Source organism: Pseudonaja textilis, chromosome 4 (genome assembly GCF_049901715.1).
Source record: "Pseudonaja textilis isolate UNSWEBS1 chromosome 4, rPseTex1.2, whole genome shotgun sequence".
Classification (NCBI taxonomy): domain Eukaryota; kingdom Metazoa; phylum Chordata; class Lepidosauria; order Squamata; family Elapidae; genus Pseudonaja; species Pseudonaja textilis.
This window is the reverse complement of record NC_141993.1, coordinates 16488886-16508743: the sequence shown is the minus strand read 5'-3', so window position 1 is coordinate 16508743 and position 19858 is coordinate 16488886. Positions and strand designations below refer to the sequence as shown.

Genomic DNA, 19858 nt, shown 5'->3' with positions numbered 1-19858 from the left:
TGTAAGCCCAATGTCTAAAGACAGTCTCCTAAGCTACCTACTTTTGTTCTTGAGCTTAAGATAACAAGGGAAGACGAACTTTTGGCAAATGTAATTTGTATAAAACATAAATGCTTAAGTCACTTTGCAACACTGAATTTTTAAAATTGTCACAACAACAGTGTCTTTGTGACAACTGCAAAGCAAAAATAGGAATAGAAGTCTCATTATTACACAATCTCATTGCATGAAGGTGATAAATTAAATCACATAGCAAGGAAATCTCCATTCCTTTGCCACTTGCCAAATCAGTGTGTTCTGTTTCTGTTTAGATAATACAAAAAGCTGTGGAACGTGCTTGATAGATCTGGAGTGTCCTTGGACTACATTTTTTCCCTGTTGAGTTCATCTCCTTGTCGTATTATTAACCTTTAGGTGTCGTTTCGGTGAAGCCGGGGAAGATGATAGACAGAGAGGCTTTCTTGAATCCCATCTTGGAGTTTCTGGTTGTTGCAACTGACATTGGCAAACTGAACAGTACCGCTAATCTCACCGTGACCATTTTGGATGATAATGACAACAGGCCGATATTTCATCCCGCGGTCTTGTCTGTTCGGATACTAGAAAACAGCCCTGCAGGTTAGAATGAAGGCAAAATGGAAAATTTGGAACTGATTTGAAGTTAAGTATTAGGAATTTAAAACAAGTGGGAAACAAAATCACTGGAAATGTGAAGAGGGTGGGGATGTTGCCTGCAAAAATCAGTGATATATATAACAATAACCTGTACTGTGAATTCTGCTAATGCAGTGGTGGGATTCAAATTTTTTTACTACCGGTTCTGTGGGCATGGCTTGGTGGGCGTAGTAGGGGAAGAATACTGTAAAATCTCCATTTCCTCCGCACCCCACCGACCTTCTTTTCAGCTCCATTCTCCTGTACAGGGCAACAAAAGGAGACCCAGCCAATCAGCTGGGACTCGGGAGGCAAAAAATAGATGGGGGTGTGAGCAGGCAGAGGTGGTATTTGCTAGTTCTCCAAACTACTCAAAATTTCTGCTACCGGTTCTCCAGAACTGGTCAGAACTTGCTGAATACTGTGCTAATGTATAAAAAAAAAGATCAAATTTATTTCTCGCCACATTGGTAAATACAACTTGCAGCATTGAAGCCGATAAAGAAAAAATCCAGTTCCACTTAACAGAGGAAAATTTATTTGAAAAAATAAAATCAAGTGATTCATTTTCCAACTTTGATATTAAAAACTATATTTTTAATTTAAAAGCATAGTTTTAATTTAAAAGCATATTTTCCTAATATACTAAACTATGGGGATTCACCATTCCTCTGCTAAATCATACTTTTGTTCCTGGGAATGAACACGGAAACTGTATCCACTCCCTCCTTGCGAGTTTCAACTAGAGATTTTATTTAGCTCAAAATAAAGAGATTGATTTCTCCATAATATTAATTTACAAATTGTCTATTGATTTGTCCAGAATATCAATTTACAAATTTAAACCAACAGTTTCCACCCTTTCTGGCACCAGGGACCAATTTTGTGGAAGAGAATTTTTCCACGGACCTGGGGGGTGGGGGAACAGGATGGTTTCACACACAATTTAAATTCTGTCCATGCACAGATGAAGCTTTGCTCACACACCTGCCACTTGCACAGCCTGGCTTCTAATAGACCATGGACTGGTACCGGTCTGCGGTGTGGGAATTGGGGACCTCTACTTTAAACCGCAACTTTTCCCTTTTTACAAAACCAGGGTGACTAGTTTAAACCAGGGATGTCAAACTCGTAGCATGTTGTCATTCTCGAGTTGCCATAGGCAAGGGAGATCAGAAAACGAACTTCTGACAGTCATCACATGACGTATCGTGACTTTTTTCCCCTTCGCTAAAACAGGGGTTAGGGTTAGGGTGATGCATCTGGCCCATGGGCCACGAGTTTGACACCCCCGGTTTAAACTAACCAGAATCACTGCACCAAGAGAAATACAGTGGACAAGGACTTGGCACATTTTTTTGGTAAAATTCTATTTTAAAAAACAACTCTGTCCTTTGCAACTAATTGGTCAATTCTAAAAAAAAGATATTGATTTAATTAGGTCTATATAAAGTGTTTTGTTATTCCTACCTGTATTTTTAAAAAGTATCAAAATCTATTTCCTTTGATTGCAAGCAATTTGATATTGTTCAGGCCAGGATTTCTCAACCCCAGCTACTTTGTGAGAGGTGGATTTCAATTCCCAGAATGCCCCAGCAAACATGCTGGCTGGAGAATTCTGGGAGTTGAACTGAACTCCACATATCTTAAAGTTGTTGAGGTTGAGATACACTGACATAAACCACACATAGAGCCTTTTCCAGTTCTCATTAAAACCTCACATGCCCCCCTCTGTGCAATTTTGCAATTATCTGTTGGGACTTGCAGTTATCTGTGTTTATGTTTTCCATGTATCTTTTACAAATAAATTGTGGAAAAGTAAAGCTAGTTATTGCAGCATCACAGTGGTGCACATCTTGGTCTAAGGGCCTTCAAACTTGGCAAGTTGAAGACTTGTGGACTTCAACTTCCAGAATTCCTGAACTGACATGACTGGAGGAGGAATTCTGGGAGTTGAAGTCCACAAGTCTTAAAGCTGGCAAGTTTAAGGACCCCTGGTCTAAGGGATAAGTTGTACAACTTCCTTTGCATTATTCTGCATTACTCACAGGAACCTATGGAATTATTGGAGATCAGTAGGGTTAATGGGAGAATACCGGAGATCAGGTGGACCAATTCAAAACGTCTACTTGTTTCTTCTGAAGTGCTGAATAACTGAAATATCCTCTCTAACAATACAGTCTGGGATTCCCCCTAGGTTTTTCTGTGCTTCAGGTAATTGCAACTGATATGGATAATGGCCTCAATCAGCAGCTGAGCTACCGGATTGAGAATGGAGCTCAAGATAAGTTCTTGATCCATGCTAATACTGGGGTCATCAGCGTGGCCAACACAACTATAGACCGAGAAGAAAAGGACCACTACCGCTTGACAGTGGTTGCTACAGACCAAGGCACACCATCGCTCTCTGGTACTGCCACCGTGAGCATCCAGATTGACGATATCAATGACTCTCAGCCAGAGTTCCTCAACCACATCCAGACTGTCAGTGTCCCTGAATCAGCTTCTATAGGCACAGTCATAGCTGAAATGACAGCAGTTGACAAAGATCTCAATCCCCGACTGGAATATTACCTCATAGAAATCCTGGCTAAAGATGATACGGATGCTCTTGTCCCCGACCAGCAAGGAGCTTTTTCGGTGGATTTTCACACAGGTACAAGAGTTAGAAGTAAATATGATAGATGACCACTATGTTCGGGTTCTAACAAATATGATCAAAAATAGCAGAAGGGAAAAAAAACGAATGCTGAAAAATAATATTATTGGCCCAAATTATGTCAAGCCACATATCAAATATGCATTCCCAGATTCTAATATATTTGGGCTGAAAAAAAATCAGCCATTTATTTGCCTTTAAAGATCAGTTTCCCTTGGAAAATGGGAGTATTATACCAGAACAAAAATGGCATGGAAGATGTCCTCCCAATATCTTCTACTTTTTTTTTCTTTCCTTTTCATATTCTGCTCTTTTTTCTTTCTTTCTTATTCTCCCTTGCTTTCTTGGGCACTTCCAGACTCCAATCTTTCCAGTGTGCAAATCCTCTGATTGTATAATTTAAATGTAGCAGGGATTGAACTAACTCTTTTGACTATTTAACACACATTGGACATCAGAGGAATTAGCATATTTCCTTCTTTGTGACTGTAATATGGTCACAAAAAACCAGCCAATGACCAAACAGAGCAAAGGACAAGGACAAAAATTGATTGGCCATCAGCACTTCAGACCAGCTCTCAGTTTCACATGAAGACAATTTTCTTCTATCTCATCAGCCAGCAGGGCTCCTACCACATCAATTTGGGGAACAACATCAGTTTCTACCTTTATAAAGGAGAAGGGGAGGAGGAAAGGGAAGAAAGAAAGATGGGAATCGAATGGAATGGGAAGGAAAGGAACGGAACGGAATGGAACGATAACAGTTCTATATTGAACTCTTTGATAGTCCTCACACCTCAGCTGATTAATAAGAGATTCAGATATACAGATTAACAGAGTTGGAAGGGATCTTGTAGGTCATCTAGTCCAACTCCCCACCCAAGCAGGAGACCCTTCACCATTTCTGATAAATGGCAGTCCAATCTCCTCTTGAAAGTCTCAAGGGATGAGAAGCTCCCACAACTTCCGAAGGCAAGCTGTTCTATTGGTTGATTGTTCAGCTTGATTCAGTATCATTAACTGTCTGGAAGAGCCCTCTGTGTTTTTCTACGCACTTTCGGTGGATACTTGCTTTAACTAACTATCTTTTTGCTTTCCTTATGGCTCTCAGGCCTGCAGGTTTGATTTCTGTGTTTCTATGTCTATGCTATGAATTATCTGTGCATCTCTGTCAACGCTCTATTCGTTCTCATCATCATCATTCTCATCATCATCATTCCTAGTTTAGTGCTGGTTTGGTGTCTGGTTAGCAAAGTATACCTTGTGCCGCAGCCTTTACAGACTGAATGGTGACCGCCCTCAGAAGCACCTAAGCGGCTAAGGGAATGGGAGGGGCAGGCATTTTTAGGGTAAGTGATCCTTTGTCTTGTGTTTTGGTTTTGCAGGGGAGTGAAGCAAAGCGTTCTAGATCCAATGATGTGATTTAGCGATCCTCTAAATTTGCTCCTGGTTATTTGATCACAATTCATGTATGATTTTTTTTTGGGGGGGGGGATCATGATTTCCCTAAACAATGAGGGTTCCGTATAAGGAATAATATTATCCACAACTTTGCTAAGTGGCTTGAATTAGAAATAGTAATTTCTCAAGGTCACTCGCTGAATTTCATGGCTGAGCGGAAATTTCCTAAAACTGTTCATGGAGGGTAAATATAATGCTATCGTTCTATCAAAGTTTGCTGTGATTTCAGAAAATAACATACATGCAGTTCAAACTCTCCATAAATGGAGCAGCATGTAAGTTCTAGCAATATATAAGCAACTCCATAATCAAGCTGATATAAAACCAAGTATTATTCGGGGGCCATAAAAGGTATGCTAAAGCGAACTTACAGAATACAGCAGCACCATCTTAGTTGGCGATGGGAGTCTGTTTGCAACCCCTGTTCTGAGGAAGCCTACTTTAATATTATTTCTGTACAGAGAGAAAAGCCCATTTCATTCAAGCACTGGGATCAATTTAGCTTAGAATCAGTCATCTTTCCCACAGATGCCCTTTCACAGGTATGTTTTTTTGTTTATAAATACTGCTTATTAAAAGTTGTAGAATACAAAGACTTTTTTTTTAAGTAAGTAGGGCACAGTGGGAATGGATAAGTGTAGAATAAGGTGTATTTCATAATATTATTGGCTTGCCAATAATTCACTTAGGGAAAGATCCTTGAGGTGGAGAAAGAGTTCAGGAAGAACGAGAGCAATTCTCCATCATTTTATGTGCTACTGAATTTGGAAGTCTTTTTTCTCTTCGTTTTGTACTTTTTAGGAGCGGTGAAAGTGAAGGCTACTCTAAACAGGGAACTGGTGGCCACTTACGATGTCACAATCTCTGTCTATGATAATGCCAGTGAGGTGCTGGAGCGCTCAGTGAGTGTGCCAAACGGTGAGAGAGTTTCTACTCCAGATTAGATTAATAACGGTGTTATTTTTTTTTTTTTAAAGAAAGAGAGGCAGCAAAATGCTTAATATTCAGGTTTTGTCTTGTACTTCCCTCTCTCTTGCAGCCAAGCTGACCATAAATGTTCTGGATGTCAATGATAACGCGCCTTGGTTCCGCCCATACGGGGCAACATTTTTCACAGAACGCATACTAGAAGGAGCCACTCCAGGGACTACGTTAATATCCTTGTCAGCCGTAGATCCAGACAAAGGTGTAAATGGGCAGATCACATATCAGTTGTTCAACCTCTCCCATGAGGGATATGTCCAACTGGAAGACAGCTCAGCAGGTAAGACTTTACCCGGGTTATTTTTAAGAGAAGGAAGATGACTCTTCATACGGAAATTTAAAATTTGTTGTTGTTAGTTGCGAAGTCATGTCCGACTCATCGTGGCTCCATGGACAACGTTCCTCCAGACTTTCCTGTCCTCTGCCATCTTCTGGAGTCCATTTAAGCTCACACCAACTGCTTCAATGACTCCATTCAGCCACCTCATTCTCTGTTGTCCCCTTCTTCTTCTATTGGCCTCAACCTTTCCCAGCATTAGGCCTCTTTTCCAGTGAGTCCTTCCTTCTCATGAGGTGGCCAAAGTATTTGAGATTCATCTTCAGGATCTGGCCTTCTAAAGAGCAGTTAGGGTTGATCTCCTCTAGGACTGATGGTTTGATCACCTTGCAATCCAAGGAGCAAACAGGAATCTTCTCCAGTACCATAGTTCAAAGGCCTCAATTCTTTGACACTCAGCCTTTCTTATGGTTAAATTAATTTTCATTTGAAATTAAGTTACTTTAAAAACAAATGTACTGATTTACTGATAGTGTAAATCTGTACTGATAAGTGCAGATGATGTCTTTCTTCACAGAGACAGCCTGTATCATCCTCATTTTGCAAAGTATTAAGATGCTTCATTGACAGATGCTAAAATGGGCTGGGAAGTTAATTGGGGTCAGGTCTGGATTAGAGGGGAGGCATTTAGGAACCACAGGGCTATAGACTAGAAAAGGAACTTGTGGAAAGAATCGTGAAAAAACTAAGTGACAAACCACTTCCCTATTGTTACCAAGAAAACTGTAGGATATTTGAAATCACCAGAAATCAAGCAACACTTTTTTATTATGAAAGTAAAACTTGAGTGATGGAGGATCTTGAACAGCTAAGCTGCATCCTATTTCATTTCTGGCTTTTGTTCTTATCCAGCCATGCCACCTTTCCACTTTCATAAAATGCATTCTTGTGGAGTCGGACTTTCACAACTGAGTACGTAGGCCATCCATTTTTGGATGTTATTTAAAGATGAGTAAACAAATATCTCCCCAAACTGTATCAAAGATGCTACATCATTTGTTGCCTTCTTTTTTACTTACAACCAAAAATTCAACTTGTGGAACCCTGGACAATAATACATTTTTGGTTCTTATGTTTGTTTTGTTTTATTTTGTTTTGCTTTGTTTTGTTTTTGTGTGAATATATAGTCTTTGCATGGGCTTTATGATATAGGAATATGTATAAAAGACACTAACCTACAATAAAATGGAGCTTCCATTTCTGACATTAAATATGAGAATAATCTTTTGGTTCGCTCGTCCCAAATAGTTCAGAATATTTATTTTAAAATTGTATGCCTTAGCAGCATACAATATCGTGATTTGATATTCTGGCAGCAGAATCTAAGTATGTAAAAAGTCTTTGTATCCTTTTAAGTATGTTATAGAAATAGAATGAGGGGACAGGACATGTTTTATAAAAGGGTTATGGATAGTAACAATCTTCACATTTGCCTAATCGCTCTTAGGAAAGGTAATTTCAAACCGAACAGTTGACTACGAAGAGGTCCATTGGCTGAATTTTACTGTTCGGGCCTCAGACAACGGGAATCCACAGAGATCTGCTGAAATACCAGTTTATCTAGAAATTGTGGATATCAATGACAACAATCCCACGTTTAGCCAGCCATCTTACCAGGTAAATTAAAGCAAGAAGTATTTATGAGAATATAGGAGGGAGAGACAGACTGGGCAATTGTGGTAATTGGCAACTGGTAATTGTGTTCTTCTCAGTTATTTTTTCCTGTTTGAAATACTTTTCTTTTTGCAGTCCTGTGGCTGAAATGTAGGGTTCGATGATCAAGTTCATACTAGGCAGGGGGAAGAGAGAGTATATATATAATCTACATCAGGGGTATCCAACCTTGGCAACTTTAAGACTTGTGGGCTTTGCTGGCTGAGGAATTCTGGGAGTTGAAGTCCACAAGTCTTAAAGTTGCCAAGGTTGGACACCCCTGATCTATATAATCAGTACAATATGGTGTATATCAACAATATATAATGCAGTTCTATCAGTTCTACTATATTGCACTTGTTTTTTGCAGTGTGTGTGACACTGTTATAAGAACTTAAAGGTACAAGAATTGACTTGCATTTTCAGATGTTTGGCACTTCCTCTGATGAGGTTCTACAAAAGCTCTTGAGAAATACAGAAATAAAGTTGAGACAACTTCCATATTGTCTGTCCCCTCCATTGGTGGCCAGACTCATACTGCCTCTGAAGAATCATTTTAATATCTATATATGTTAGGCTTTGATAGACTTAAAATTATCTTCACAAGTTTATTTCATCTTTTTAAAAGCAATTTTTAAAAGTTGGTACTGTAGTACTTAATTCTGCAATTAGCAGATCAGCTTGTCCGTTGTGTGAATTATGGATCAAACTTATGTCGTGGTGGTTAATATTAGTTAAGACAATATGTTGAGTTATATTATTCATTTACTTAACCACTGTTTTTCAACTAGAAAGATTCATAGAACAGTATCCAAATCATTAATTAACAATGTAGACGTTTATTTTAAACAAATAAAACATGCTAGCTGAGGAATTCTGGGAGCTGAAGTCCATACATCTTAAACTTACCAAGTTTGAAAAACATTGGTCCAAAATCACATGACATAAAGAGGGGAAAAAAAGAGAAGGCAGAAGACAAACTAAACATTCTTATAATGTTATATGAATCTTACAGTGGAATTTTTGGACTTCTTATTCTAAGTATTTAGGAAAAGAGGAACCCAAAATAAATCTTTGGTAAAGGTTGATGAGCAATTATTATCTATGTATTTATTTATTTAGAGGATTTATATGGCTGTCCACTCACTTTCAGTTACTCTAGATGGTTTACAAAAAATAAAAAAACCAATATACAAAGAGTAAAAACTAACCAACCTGGCCACAACAAGCAACCAAATTAGCCATTTGATGGGCTCCACCCCACTCTGGGTGCCCCAGGCTTGTGGGCAAGACCAGGTCTTCAGGGCTTTGCCTAATCTCTGCAGGGATGATGTCCAGGGGTGGGATTCTATGGGTTCTGTCCACTTCTGTAGAACTGGTTGCTATGAAAAGCAACAAACAGAGAGGATACATAGAACCGGTTCTATGTCTGCTGCGGTTTTGGCCCACCCACCCACCCAGGTTCTTACCTGACCTTTATTTCCTACGTTTTCAACTGCACGACACAGCTGCAGTTGAAAAAAAAAAACAGGAAAAAAGTGTTTTTTCAACCGCTCAGCTGTCCGGGCAGCTCATCAGGTCGTAAATTGCATGCGCGCGATGCAGAGCAACAGAACCGGTAGTTATACCAGTCGGATCCCATCCCTGATGATGTTCCAATGGGGGGGAAACCACCAAGGAGGAGGCCTTTCTTCTGGTCCCGCCAGATGTAGCCCTAAGGAGAGGGGACTGCAACATTCCCTGCCTCCCTGGATCGGGTGGATCGGGTGGATGTAACTGGGAGGAGACGGTCCTTCAGAAAACCTGGTCACAAACCATGGAGGGTTTTAAAGGTGACAACCAGCACCTTGACTTTGCACCTCTAATTTATTATTTAATTTATTTGCTCACTCTGCTGGACTAGAAGACTTCCAAAGTGCCTTCCAACCCGATGTTTGTATAGCCTGATCACTCAAGAAAGCTGCTTAACTCACATAGTTTCCTCAACACCGTCCAACTATTTACAAAGCCTGCACTACTATTACTATTAATCTTCTCATCACTCCTTATCACCCATCCCCTCACACTTGTGATTGTAGGACTGTAACTTTGTCGCTTGTATCCTTACGATCTATACTGACTGTTTCCTAGTATGATTTGATTGCTTATTGTAGCCTATGACTATCATTAAGTGTTGTACGTTATGATTCTTGATTCTTAATGAATATCTTTTCTTTTATGTATATTGAGAGCATTTGCACCAAGACAAATTCCTCGTGTGTCCAATCACACTTGGTCAATAAAGAGTTGACCATTTATTTTCTATCTATAGTAACTGAGTGTATGAAATAGTATGGTGCATCTAATATAACCACATCTGATCTGTGTGTTTTCCTCTTTTTTACAGAAGCCTGTCTTTGAGGATGTCCCTCTAGGGACCATCATTTTGAGGGTTCGAGCCACAGATGCCGATTCTGGACGTTTTGCTCAAATACAGTATAGCTTGGGAGATGGAGAGGGGAAATTTGGAATTAACCCCAATACGGTATTAAGGACATATAAGAGTCCTGGGCTAGAAAAATAATATTCTGGTCTCCACTTGTATCTTTATCCAGCTTGTGCTAGGATTATTTAGGCAATACGAAGCAATTAAAGAATAACAAAACATCTCTCTGATTTTTTTGTGAGCTCCCAACTATCTATGTCTAGACTACTATTGTTCAGACTTGGAGACTTTAAGATGTATGGACTCCAACTCCCAGAATTCCCCAGCCAGGGAAATTCTGGAAGTTGAAGTCTGCACATTTTAAAGTGGCCAAGTTTGAAAAAGCATCGTTCTGGATGACATCACTCAATAATGTAGAGTGTGGTGATGATTAATAGAGTAGAGTAAAACTAATCTTACTGAGTAAGATAGGGATTCCCAAACTTGGCAACTTTATGACTTGTGGACTTCAACTCCCAGAATTCCTCAGCCACCTATGCTGACTGAGGAATTCTGGGAGCTGAAGTCCACAAGTTTAAGTTGCCTAGTTTGGAGCCCTCTGGAGTAAGACTAATCTAGAACTGAATTAATAGCCAAATTTTCTGTCCCAAGTTTGCAGTTTTAAGAAAAATTAAAATATTTGCCAGCTGCCAGGATAACTAGGTTTTGATATACTGTTTAGTGAAATTTCTCTTTAACTTGTATGATGGCTTTGTATTAACGATTATTTCCTGTGACATTCCCACATTTACCCTAAATAGGAATACTGACTTCCTTTAAATATAGAATTAATTGTACCCAGCATATGTAACTAATAATAAAATGTGCTTGCAGCAAACTGAAAACTCTAGCTAGCAGTTGTTAACAGTGGTGGGATTCAATTTTTTTTACTACAGGTTCTGTGGGCATGGCTTGGTGGGTGTGGCAGGGGAAGGATACTGTAAAATCTCCAGTTAGAGGTGGTCTTTGCAGGTTCTCTGAACTACTCAAAATTTCTGCTACCAGTTCTCCAGAATTGGTCTGAACCTGCTGAATACCTCCTCTGGTTGTTAAGATCTGGTTCTGATATAATTGTTCCGTTGGACAGAATTATTGTAAATAGAAAATCGTGGAAATATTTTTAAAGATTTTTTTTATAGATCTGGCATAATAATGATCACAGTATTTTTAAATATTATGCAGAATCCATTTTCTAACTGTAGTTTTAAGGACTAGCCACACTTTGCCACTGAAACCAAAACTAAATTGTATTAATTTATTTTATTAAGTAATAGTAATAATAAAGTTTTTATGCTAAAGAGAACGTGGTAGTCTAGATGTAGCTTTGATGATTATAAAAAAATATAAGGTAAGAAAATCAACATCATCATCTTGCCTGCCATAGTGGTAATTAGAAATAAATTACTAACTTAGTGTTGCCAAAACATGCTTTAAGTATTAGCATCCCCAAATCTGGTGTCCCAGATATGTTTCAAATGAATATCAGCTTCTAGAATGTCACAAGTATTATCCTAGCTGTGAAATTTGGAGTCTTCCCATTTGACATAGTGTATGATATGACTTTCTGATAACTTTCTGAAGATGTTTGTGTGTTTCAGGGAGATATCTACATTCTATCAACCTTAGATCGAGAAAAGCGGGATCATTTTACGTTAACTGCAGTAGCTAGAGACAATCCAGGGGATGTTTCTAGTAATCGCCGAGAGAACTCTGTGCAGGTAACCAACTTGTAATAGGGAGAAGTTGTTCTTTGTTTTCAAAATGTTAAGAAGATAGCCTCTCTCTTTGTCAGATGGAGATTTCCTTAGACCTATTGATGTCTACTATGCACCCAATCCCCCAAAACAACAAAAGCGCATCTCCACCAGGAATCAGCCCCCAAGAATCGGCCCCCACCATTCTGATCCCCACTTCCCAGAATGGGCCGAAAGTGGGATGTGCAGAGGCTGAAAATGGGGTGTGGGGAGGCTGAAAACAGGTTTTGGAAGCCAAAAATGGGGCGCACGGAGGTGACAATAGGCTATGGCGATCCCTGCAGCCTGAAACAGCTGATCATCGAGAGGCCAATCCAACCGACAATCAGCTGATTATGCTAATCAGGCTGGCTGAAGCTGAAACAGGCTGTTTGTTGGTTGCTGCACGGAGGCAAATTTGCTGGGAGGCAGAGGCAGATTTTTTTTCTTGCTTTCCTCCCCAAAAGCTATGTGCGCCTTATAATTTGAAGGGTCTTATACTCTGAAAAATACAGTATTTGGAAATTACCAAGTCTTAAAAGCACTGGTTAGTGTACGCACTGTTGTTGGCAATTCCATTTCCCAGGCTCTTCTTGACCTGTAATTTCTTGATTGTTTTGTGTTGATTTCAGGTATTAATTACAGTTCTGGACATCAATGACTGCCGGCCCCAGTTTGCCAAAAAACAATATAGCACCAGCGTATATGAAAATGAGCCAGTCGGGACCTCTGTCATCACGATGACTGCCGTTGACCTTGATGAAGGAGACAATGGAGTGGTAACTTTCAACATTGAAGGACCTGGAGTTGGTGTGTATCTCTAATAACAAAAAATATCTTGTCAAAAAAGATGATTAACAAATAATAGAAATCTCAATGGTTCAAACACTATCAGCATATTTTTCAGTTTATCAAAAGTAGTTAATTTTTAACTGCAGAGATACAAATCAGTGCACCATAAGACATATTTGCATTGCATGCTAATTAATATTACTAATATAAATTATAAGTTGTATGATGCATACGCTTTCCTTTGCCACAATTCGTACTTTGCAAATAAGCTATTGAATGTTGGTGGTAGGGCTTTCCAACAAATGCCATTTGAAGGAAACAACTGAAATATAGCAGGGAGGACAACTTAATAAAGTTTGTCAAGTGTTGCTCTGTAAATGTTAAAAATGTAGTATTGGTTTCCATTTTTTTCATATGAATAGTATCACTTTGGAAGGTGGTAGGTAGAGCAACACAAAAACTGTAACGGTTTCTACAAAACATATAACGGTCAATTGATTTTATTATGGGGATTCAGTGTATTGTTAGCATGGTTATTCGTGCAGCAACATTTAACATGAGTTCCTTGTTATATAGCATTATAGATGCTTTGTTTGCGTATTAACTCAATCTTCTAGCTCCAGGCTTCAGCAATGTTTCTTGCTAATGCTGTGCCATTAATAACAAAAAAAAGTCCCCTGCAAATAATTCTGTGTGGCGCTTCACTTGCAAGCAAACTGAGCCACTGAATCTGAAGGAGCCACAACCAGTCAACTGCTTCAAGGGTCATGACTGAACATGCATCTGTCACATCACTTGGAGGTGGTAAAAATATTTGAACCCCACCACTGAAGTGTGGGTAGGCACTTAAACCCAGAGGGCCTTCCAAACATCCAGCCAAGGCTTCAGAAAGTCTCAGTTGCGTCAGAAAGCTGAGGAGCAGATCCTGAAGCTCCTCTTCAAACTGCCTCGCTGAAAAATTTGCACGGCTGTAAATCAGCTTTTGTAGTTTATGCTGTGTCTAAAGTGAGCCGTATCTCTTCTCTCCTCAGAGGCCTTCAAAATTCATAAAGATTCAGGGCTTGTCACAACTCGCAGGCGCCTACAGTCCTATGAGAGGTTCAACCTAACAGTGGTAGCTACCGACAAAGGAAGGCCACCACTCTGGGGGACTACAATGCTACAGCTGGATGTTATTGACATCAATGACAATCGGCCAATGTTTGTCCGCCCTCCCAATGGCACCATTCTGCACATTAAAGAGGTAAATCCCCATATAGGTTTTCTCATACTTTTAATATGATGCAGCAATCCAGAGCTAAGCTGCTATAGTTATTTCCAGATAGGAACAAAAGCCATTTTCTTTGCCTTTCTCGCCTTCACTAATTGAACAACCTAATTAGTCTCTTAGCTGTGTGTGGAGAACCAGAAACAATACATGGGACTCAAAGGTTTTTAGAAACCTAAAAAGGAAATGTCCTTCAGAATGAGACAGTTAAAGCTTACTGATCAAAACCCCTGACCAGGCTGTCAAAACCTACTGAATTCTGTTCTTTATGGTAGAACCTGACATAATAAATGAATCCATCAGATCAGAGGTGGTATTCAGCAGGTTCTGACCAGTTCTGGAGAACCGGTAGCAGAAATTTTGAGTAGTCTGGAGAACCGGCAAGTCCCACTTTCTGACTGGCCCCGCCCCCATCCATTCTCTGCCTCCCATTGAGTCCCAGCTGATTGGCTGGGTCTTCTTTGCACAGGAGAAGGGAGCTGGAAAGCAGGTTAGTGGAGTGGGGAGGGAATGGGGATTTTGCAGTAGCCTTCCCCTGCCACACCCACCAAGCCACGCCCACCAAGCCACACCACGCCCACCAAGCCACACCACAGAACTAGTAGTAATTTTTTTTTGAATCCCACTACTGCATCAGATGGCACCATACATACATAAATGCATCTATATGTATGATGCTGTTCCCTGCTGGAATAAGCAGTGTTATGCAAAGCATAAAAGAGTAAAAACTAGTAATAAAAAGAAAGACAAGAGAAAATGTAATTAAATTTAGTTTTCATGGATGCTATTCAATATATCTCTTCATAAGGTCTCCAAACACCCTGTTTCCACCATACTCTGATGGTTCTGTAAAGTTCTGTCTTCTAGAAGTAAGCTTGGAGCCTGTCTAATGTCACTTTCTTATCTTTCCTTTCACTCAAAGGAGTCGCTCTTTCATTCTGTGCTTGTTTTGCGTTGATCTTCGTTCTTTCTTTTGATTAAACCATCACGAAGTACTTCTATTATGCTGGTCACTCACATTTGTACAAAGTACACATTCCTTCACCTCCATTCATTCTTGACCCCCCTTTTATCAACCATATTTCTTAAATACCCTCTTCCTTCTGCATTAAACCTTCCATGTCTCTTGACATGGCCAATTCTAACTTCGGTATATCAAAGTGGGCAGAAGTATGTTGTTATACATGATTGTCTTTGCTTCTTTTGATACTCCAGAGAAGACCACAAGTTAAGCACTATCTTTCTGCCAATACATGTACATCTTCCAATTCCTCCACTCATTTTCCTTCTTTTGTACCAAATACCAATTAGCTTGCAGCTAATTCACTATTTTGGCAGTCAAACACAACTACCTTGATTTTTAGTGCATTTCTTTTCCAATCTGTTTAACATTTGTTAGAAATCAACTGTTGTATGTCTTCACATTCTTTTATATCCCTACCTCTAACATCATCAGAAACATTCTTTTTACACTTATTCCAAAATATATTCACTGGAATATCCAGATCTTCCCTTACTCCCTGCGGAGTGTTGAATCATTCATTAAGCATTTCACTTACAGTTGCTTTACTTTCACCAGATGTTACTCTTATTTGCACTAAACAATCAAACTTCTATTTCATATTCATGTAAAAGATTGCATAATTGACCCCATTCACCTTACGATATGATTTCTTTAAATCAGTAAAGGTATAATAACTTTTCTTTCTCACACTCAAAATAATTCTCAGTGCTCTACAGGAGAACAAAAGTCTATTCTGTGTACTGTTATATGGCATAGTTATTCTGTACATTCCAACTGCAGTTCACTGTCAGCTCTCAGTTAGAATTCTGCTAAAGTCTCAGTAAGAAGTTGAGACTCCAGAAAAAGTACAGAGAAGAGCAACCAGGATGATGACTGGAGACTAAAACATATGATGAGCGGTTGCAGGAACTGGGCCTGGCTAGTCTAGTGAAGAGAAGGACCAGGGGAGACATGAAAGCAGCCTTCCAATATTTGAGGGGCTGCCACAGAGAGGAAGGGGTCAAGCTATTTTCCAAAGCACCCGAAGGCCAGACAAGGAATAATGGATGGAAACTGAACAAGGAGAGATTTAACCTGGAAATAAGGAGAAACTTCTGACAGTGACAACAATCAACCAATGGAACAGAAGTTGCCCTCAGAAGTTGTGGGAGCGCCATCACTTGAGACTTTCAAGAAGAGATTGGACTGCCATTTGTCAGAAATGGTGTAGGGTCTCCTGCTTGGGTGGGGGGTTGTACTAGATGACCTACAAGTTCCCTTCCAACTCTGATTATCTATCTGTAAACACCTTTCCAGATACACCTCACAAGCTCATCTTCTTGCATGAAGGTTGATTCATGGCAACTGGACTTGTTTTTCTTGTTAGTGTGAAATGTTTCACTACTCATCCAAGCAGCTTCATCAGTTAGAGCAAGTTAGCTAAACGTCTCAAACTAACAAAAAGGAAAAAGAAAGAAAGTCCAATTGCCATGAATCAACCTTCAGACAACTGTACCTGGATGACTGAAATCTTTATTATCATTTTCTTTTAGTTTTTCTGTTCTATTCTCTTTCCCTCTAGATAAGAGAACAGCTAGTTATCTGCCAGCCATATCAAATTCCATGCAAGTTATATAGTCACTCCCCACATAAACTATATCCACATTTTAATAGCTCTCCAGTTACACCATGTTCATCTTCATTTTTACCATTTTTCTTAATTCTTATGATTTGTATAGCTAGCTAGCTCTCGTATTATATCACAATTGATTTTCAACAGCTTCCAAGTTAGGAGCAATTAACTGAAACATATGTAACACAATTCAGCTTAAAAAATTTAATCAGCATCATAAAACTGTAGCCCAATAATTCGATCGCTACTACTGCAAAGAAGCAGAAATAACAAAACAGGGAAAAGTAGAAGATCGGGATTATCTCTGAAATAGTTCGATTTTTACCTTCCAGGTAAAAAATTGTCAGGATAGTCTGATATATCTTGAGAAATCATTCCAAAGCATTGGCATTCTTCTGCAACGAACCTTTTCTCTACATTGACAATTTGCAATACCTTTCTTTTATCCTCATTTTTGAAGAATGTTCCTATTTGCATTTTTTCCTCATCCACAGCCTAATTCTTTTTCATACTTACTATTAAAGCAGGTTCGCATATTTCTATGACACTTTGTAATGTAATTATTTTCACTCTGTCCCAACAGATTCCAAGTTATCTTTCCTTGTGTCCATTTTCCGTTTCCATTTCCAAAACAGTCTGTTTTCTAACCTCTGTGTTAGACTCATGTTCTTCTTTTTCAAGCCTCTCGTCTTTCATTCTTTCTTATTATACCCTAAATTCCATCCTTGACCTCACCAGCATGTAATCTGGATTGCATTCAAAATCTCTCATCAGCCTTGCTAATTCTCTCAGCCTTTCAACATAATCTAATTAGTCATGCTTCTTAGCTTATTCTTTTTTCCATGTGTATACATGCATTGCCTTATGCTTAATAGCAAGCAGGCCTTTTTCTACCCACCAGTTACAATTCCCATGCCTCCTCAAGAATTGTATTTCTAAATACTTGAATAATGTTTCACCACTCTCTCTTCTTGTTCCCATATGTGCATGTGACCTATTGGTACAATTTCCCACCCCCATCATATTCATTCAATATGTTAGCAATAGCATTTAGGTTTATATACCACTTTATAGTGCTTTACAGCCCTCTCTGAGCCGTTTACAGAGTCAGCCTATTGCCCCCAACAATCTGGGTCCTCATTTTACCCACCTCAGAAGGATGGAAGGCTGAGTCAACCTTGAGCGTGGTGGGATTCGATCTGCCAAAACTCTTGCTTTGCACTTCCATTATCACCATTCAGTACAGTCCTACATTTCCTACTTCCAACCAAGAGGACCCCAATTCTATATTTTAGTCCTTACATTCACAATTAAATCAATATCTTCACTTTCCTGCATATGTTTCTCAACTCCACAAGATTAGGTCTCCTTATTCAGATCAGTTCATCCTTCCCGTCCATTCTCTTAGTTTTACAATAAGTACCAGTCAGTTCTGGCACATTTGGGCTAGTGCACCACAAGCCCAACCAACACCCAATTGCCTACTTTTAGCCATGCAGGTTCTCATCACCTAGAAGGTTCTGTGTTCAAAAACAGGGTACCTGCTCTGCCAAGAGAAATACAATATGTGATGTTCAATTTTGGCTAATATTGCACCTCAATGTGCGCTAGAACTGGTCAACACATTACTTTCAGTTATTAATCTCTTCACTTGTAGGAACATATATATTTATGCAGCCCTATGATTAGTGAGTTTTGAACTGATGGAGTCTCCATTGTGGCAAGTTCTCAGAATCATCAGAAGGCCAAATATGTGAGTCTGCATTCCGATTAACCTGAAACCCAGCTTGTAAATACACTATAAATACTGTCTTACTTGGTGGGATGCAGGCAACAATGTGTTGGCTTTCAAGGTAGTCACTAAACTAGTGATTCTGAAATGTATAGCTTAGAACTGGTCTTTGGTTGCATTCGTTGGTCTACTGGCCAAAACTGACTGGTATCAATTTTTTTTTTACCATGAGCAGAGAATCTATAGGTACAGCTAAGGCTAGCAATCTATTCTGTGCCTTATTCAAAAGGTTTATGGGAAAACCTTGATTGATTAAAGCCACAATCCATGCAATGATGACATTTGGAAATTTGTAACTTGGAATTCTCAGATCTGCATGCAATGGTTGTTCATAGGAGATGTGATTTTCCCATGTTCCTCTGAAGTGGTCTATATTTTAAACCACTTTTTTTTGTATACGTGATCCTTGTATCTATAAACAGGAAATCCCCTTACGATCCAACGTATATGAGGTATATGCTACAGACAAGGACGAAGACCTCAATGGAGCTGTGCAGTACACCTTTCTCAAAACTGCTGCCGGAAATAAGGATTGGGAATATTTTACCATTGATGCAAACAGTGGGCTCATTCAGACAGCAATGAGACTGGACCGGGAGAAGCAAGCTGTGTACAGTGTAAGTCACAAAACAGGAATATTGTGACTTTCATAAACTAAGCTACATGAATCCAAACTGCTGGAAATGCAGACAAAAACATGGTACCTTCTATCATACATGGCGGTTATGCCCTGAAGCGAAAAAACATTGGAAGAAAATACAAATGTGGTTAGAGGAATTAATTGGAAGTCAAACAGATTTTGTTCTGCAATTATTTCTTCTAGGGATAATCAAAAGGAAATACAATAGAAAGATAAAGTATTTGGTGTTACATGTATTAACAGCAGCAAGGATTGCCTAAGTGCAGTGTTGGAAGAAAGATTGCATGCCAGCTGAAGGCTTAGTAATTAAAAAAAATTGAGTGCGCGGAAATGGATAAATTGACTATAGAACTAAAACCACTCAATTCCTTTCTTAAAAAGCTAAGCAATCATTTTTCTTAGGCAATGGAGATATTCGTTAGGATGGTTTTGCACCATACAGAAGATTAAACATGATAAATAAAAGGGGAAAATAATTATTAATAGATTAGTTAAATAAATAAAAATCTGTTTTTCTCTTTTCTAGCTAGAAAATGTTCGAATTTTGTGTTTATGGTATGGCCAATAATGGAATTCAATGGCCTCTGCTTGCTGCTTCTGCCATTGCCACTGTTGTGGTTCACCGGCAGTCTGTGCAGACAGCAGTGGAATCGGACAGTGGGGAAGAACAGGGAGCCTGAAGAGTACTCGGACGAGGGTCCTGCGTCCGATGCAGATATGGGGCCAGGACCATCTGGGGGTGGGGTGCTGCCTCTGGAGCTTTCGGAGTCTGGCAGCAGCGGGGCA

General features: G+C 39.3%; 1 protein-coding gene across 1 annotated transcript in view; it reads left to right on the top strand.

Moving 5' to 3' along the window:
- CDH23 (cadherin related 23) overlaps positions 1-19858 on the top strand; it is a 537909-nt gene that overhangs the window by 497842 nt on the left and 20209 nt on the right. The window contains exons 46-55 of the mRNA XM_087932328.1: positions 415-618; positions 2852-3310; positions 5576-5692; positions 5814-6038; positions 7543-7712; positions 10135-10272; positions 11811-11930; positions 12578-12755; positions 13769-13980; positions 18855-19049. Coding sequence (XP_087788454.1) covers positions 415-618; positions 2852-3310; positions 5576-5692; positions 5814-6038; positions 7543-7712; positions 10135-10272; positions 11811-11930; positions 12578-12755; positions 13769-13980; positions 18855-19049 — 2018 coding nt within the window. The remainder of the gene's footprint in view (positions 1-414; positions 619-2851; positions 3311-5575; positions 5693-5813; positions 6039-7542; positions 7713-10134; positions 10273-11810; positions 11931-12577; positions 12756-13768; positions 13981-18854; positions 19050-19858) is intronic.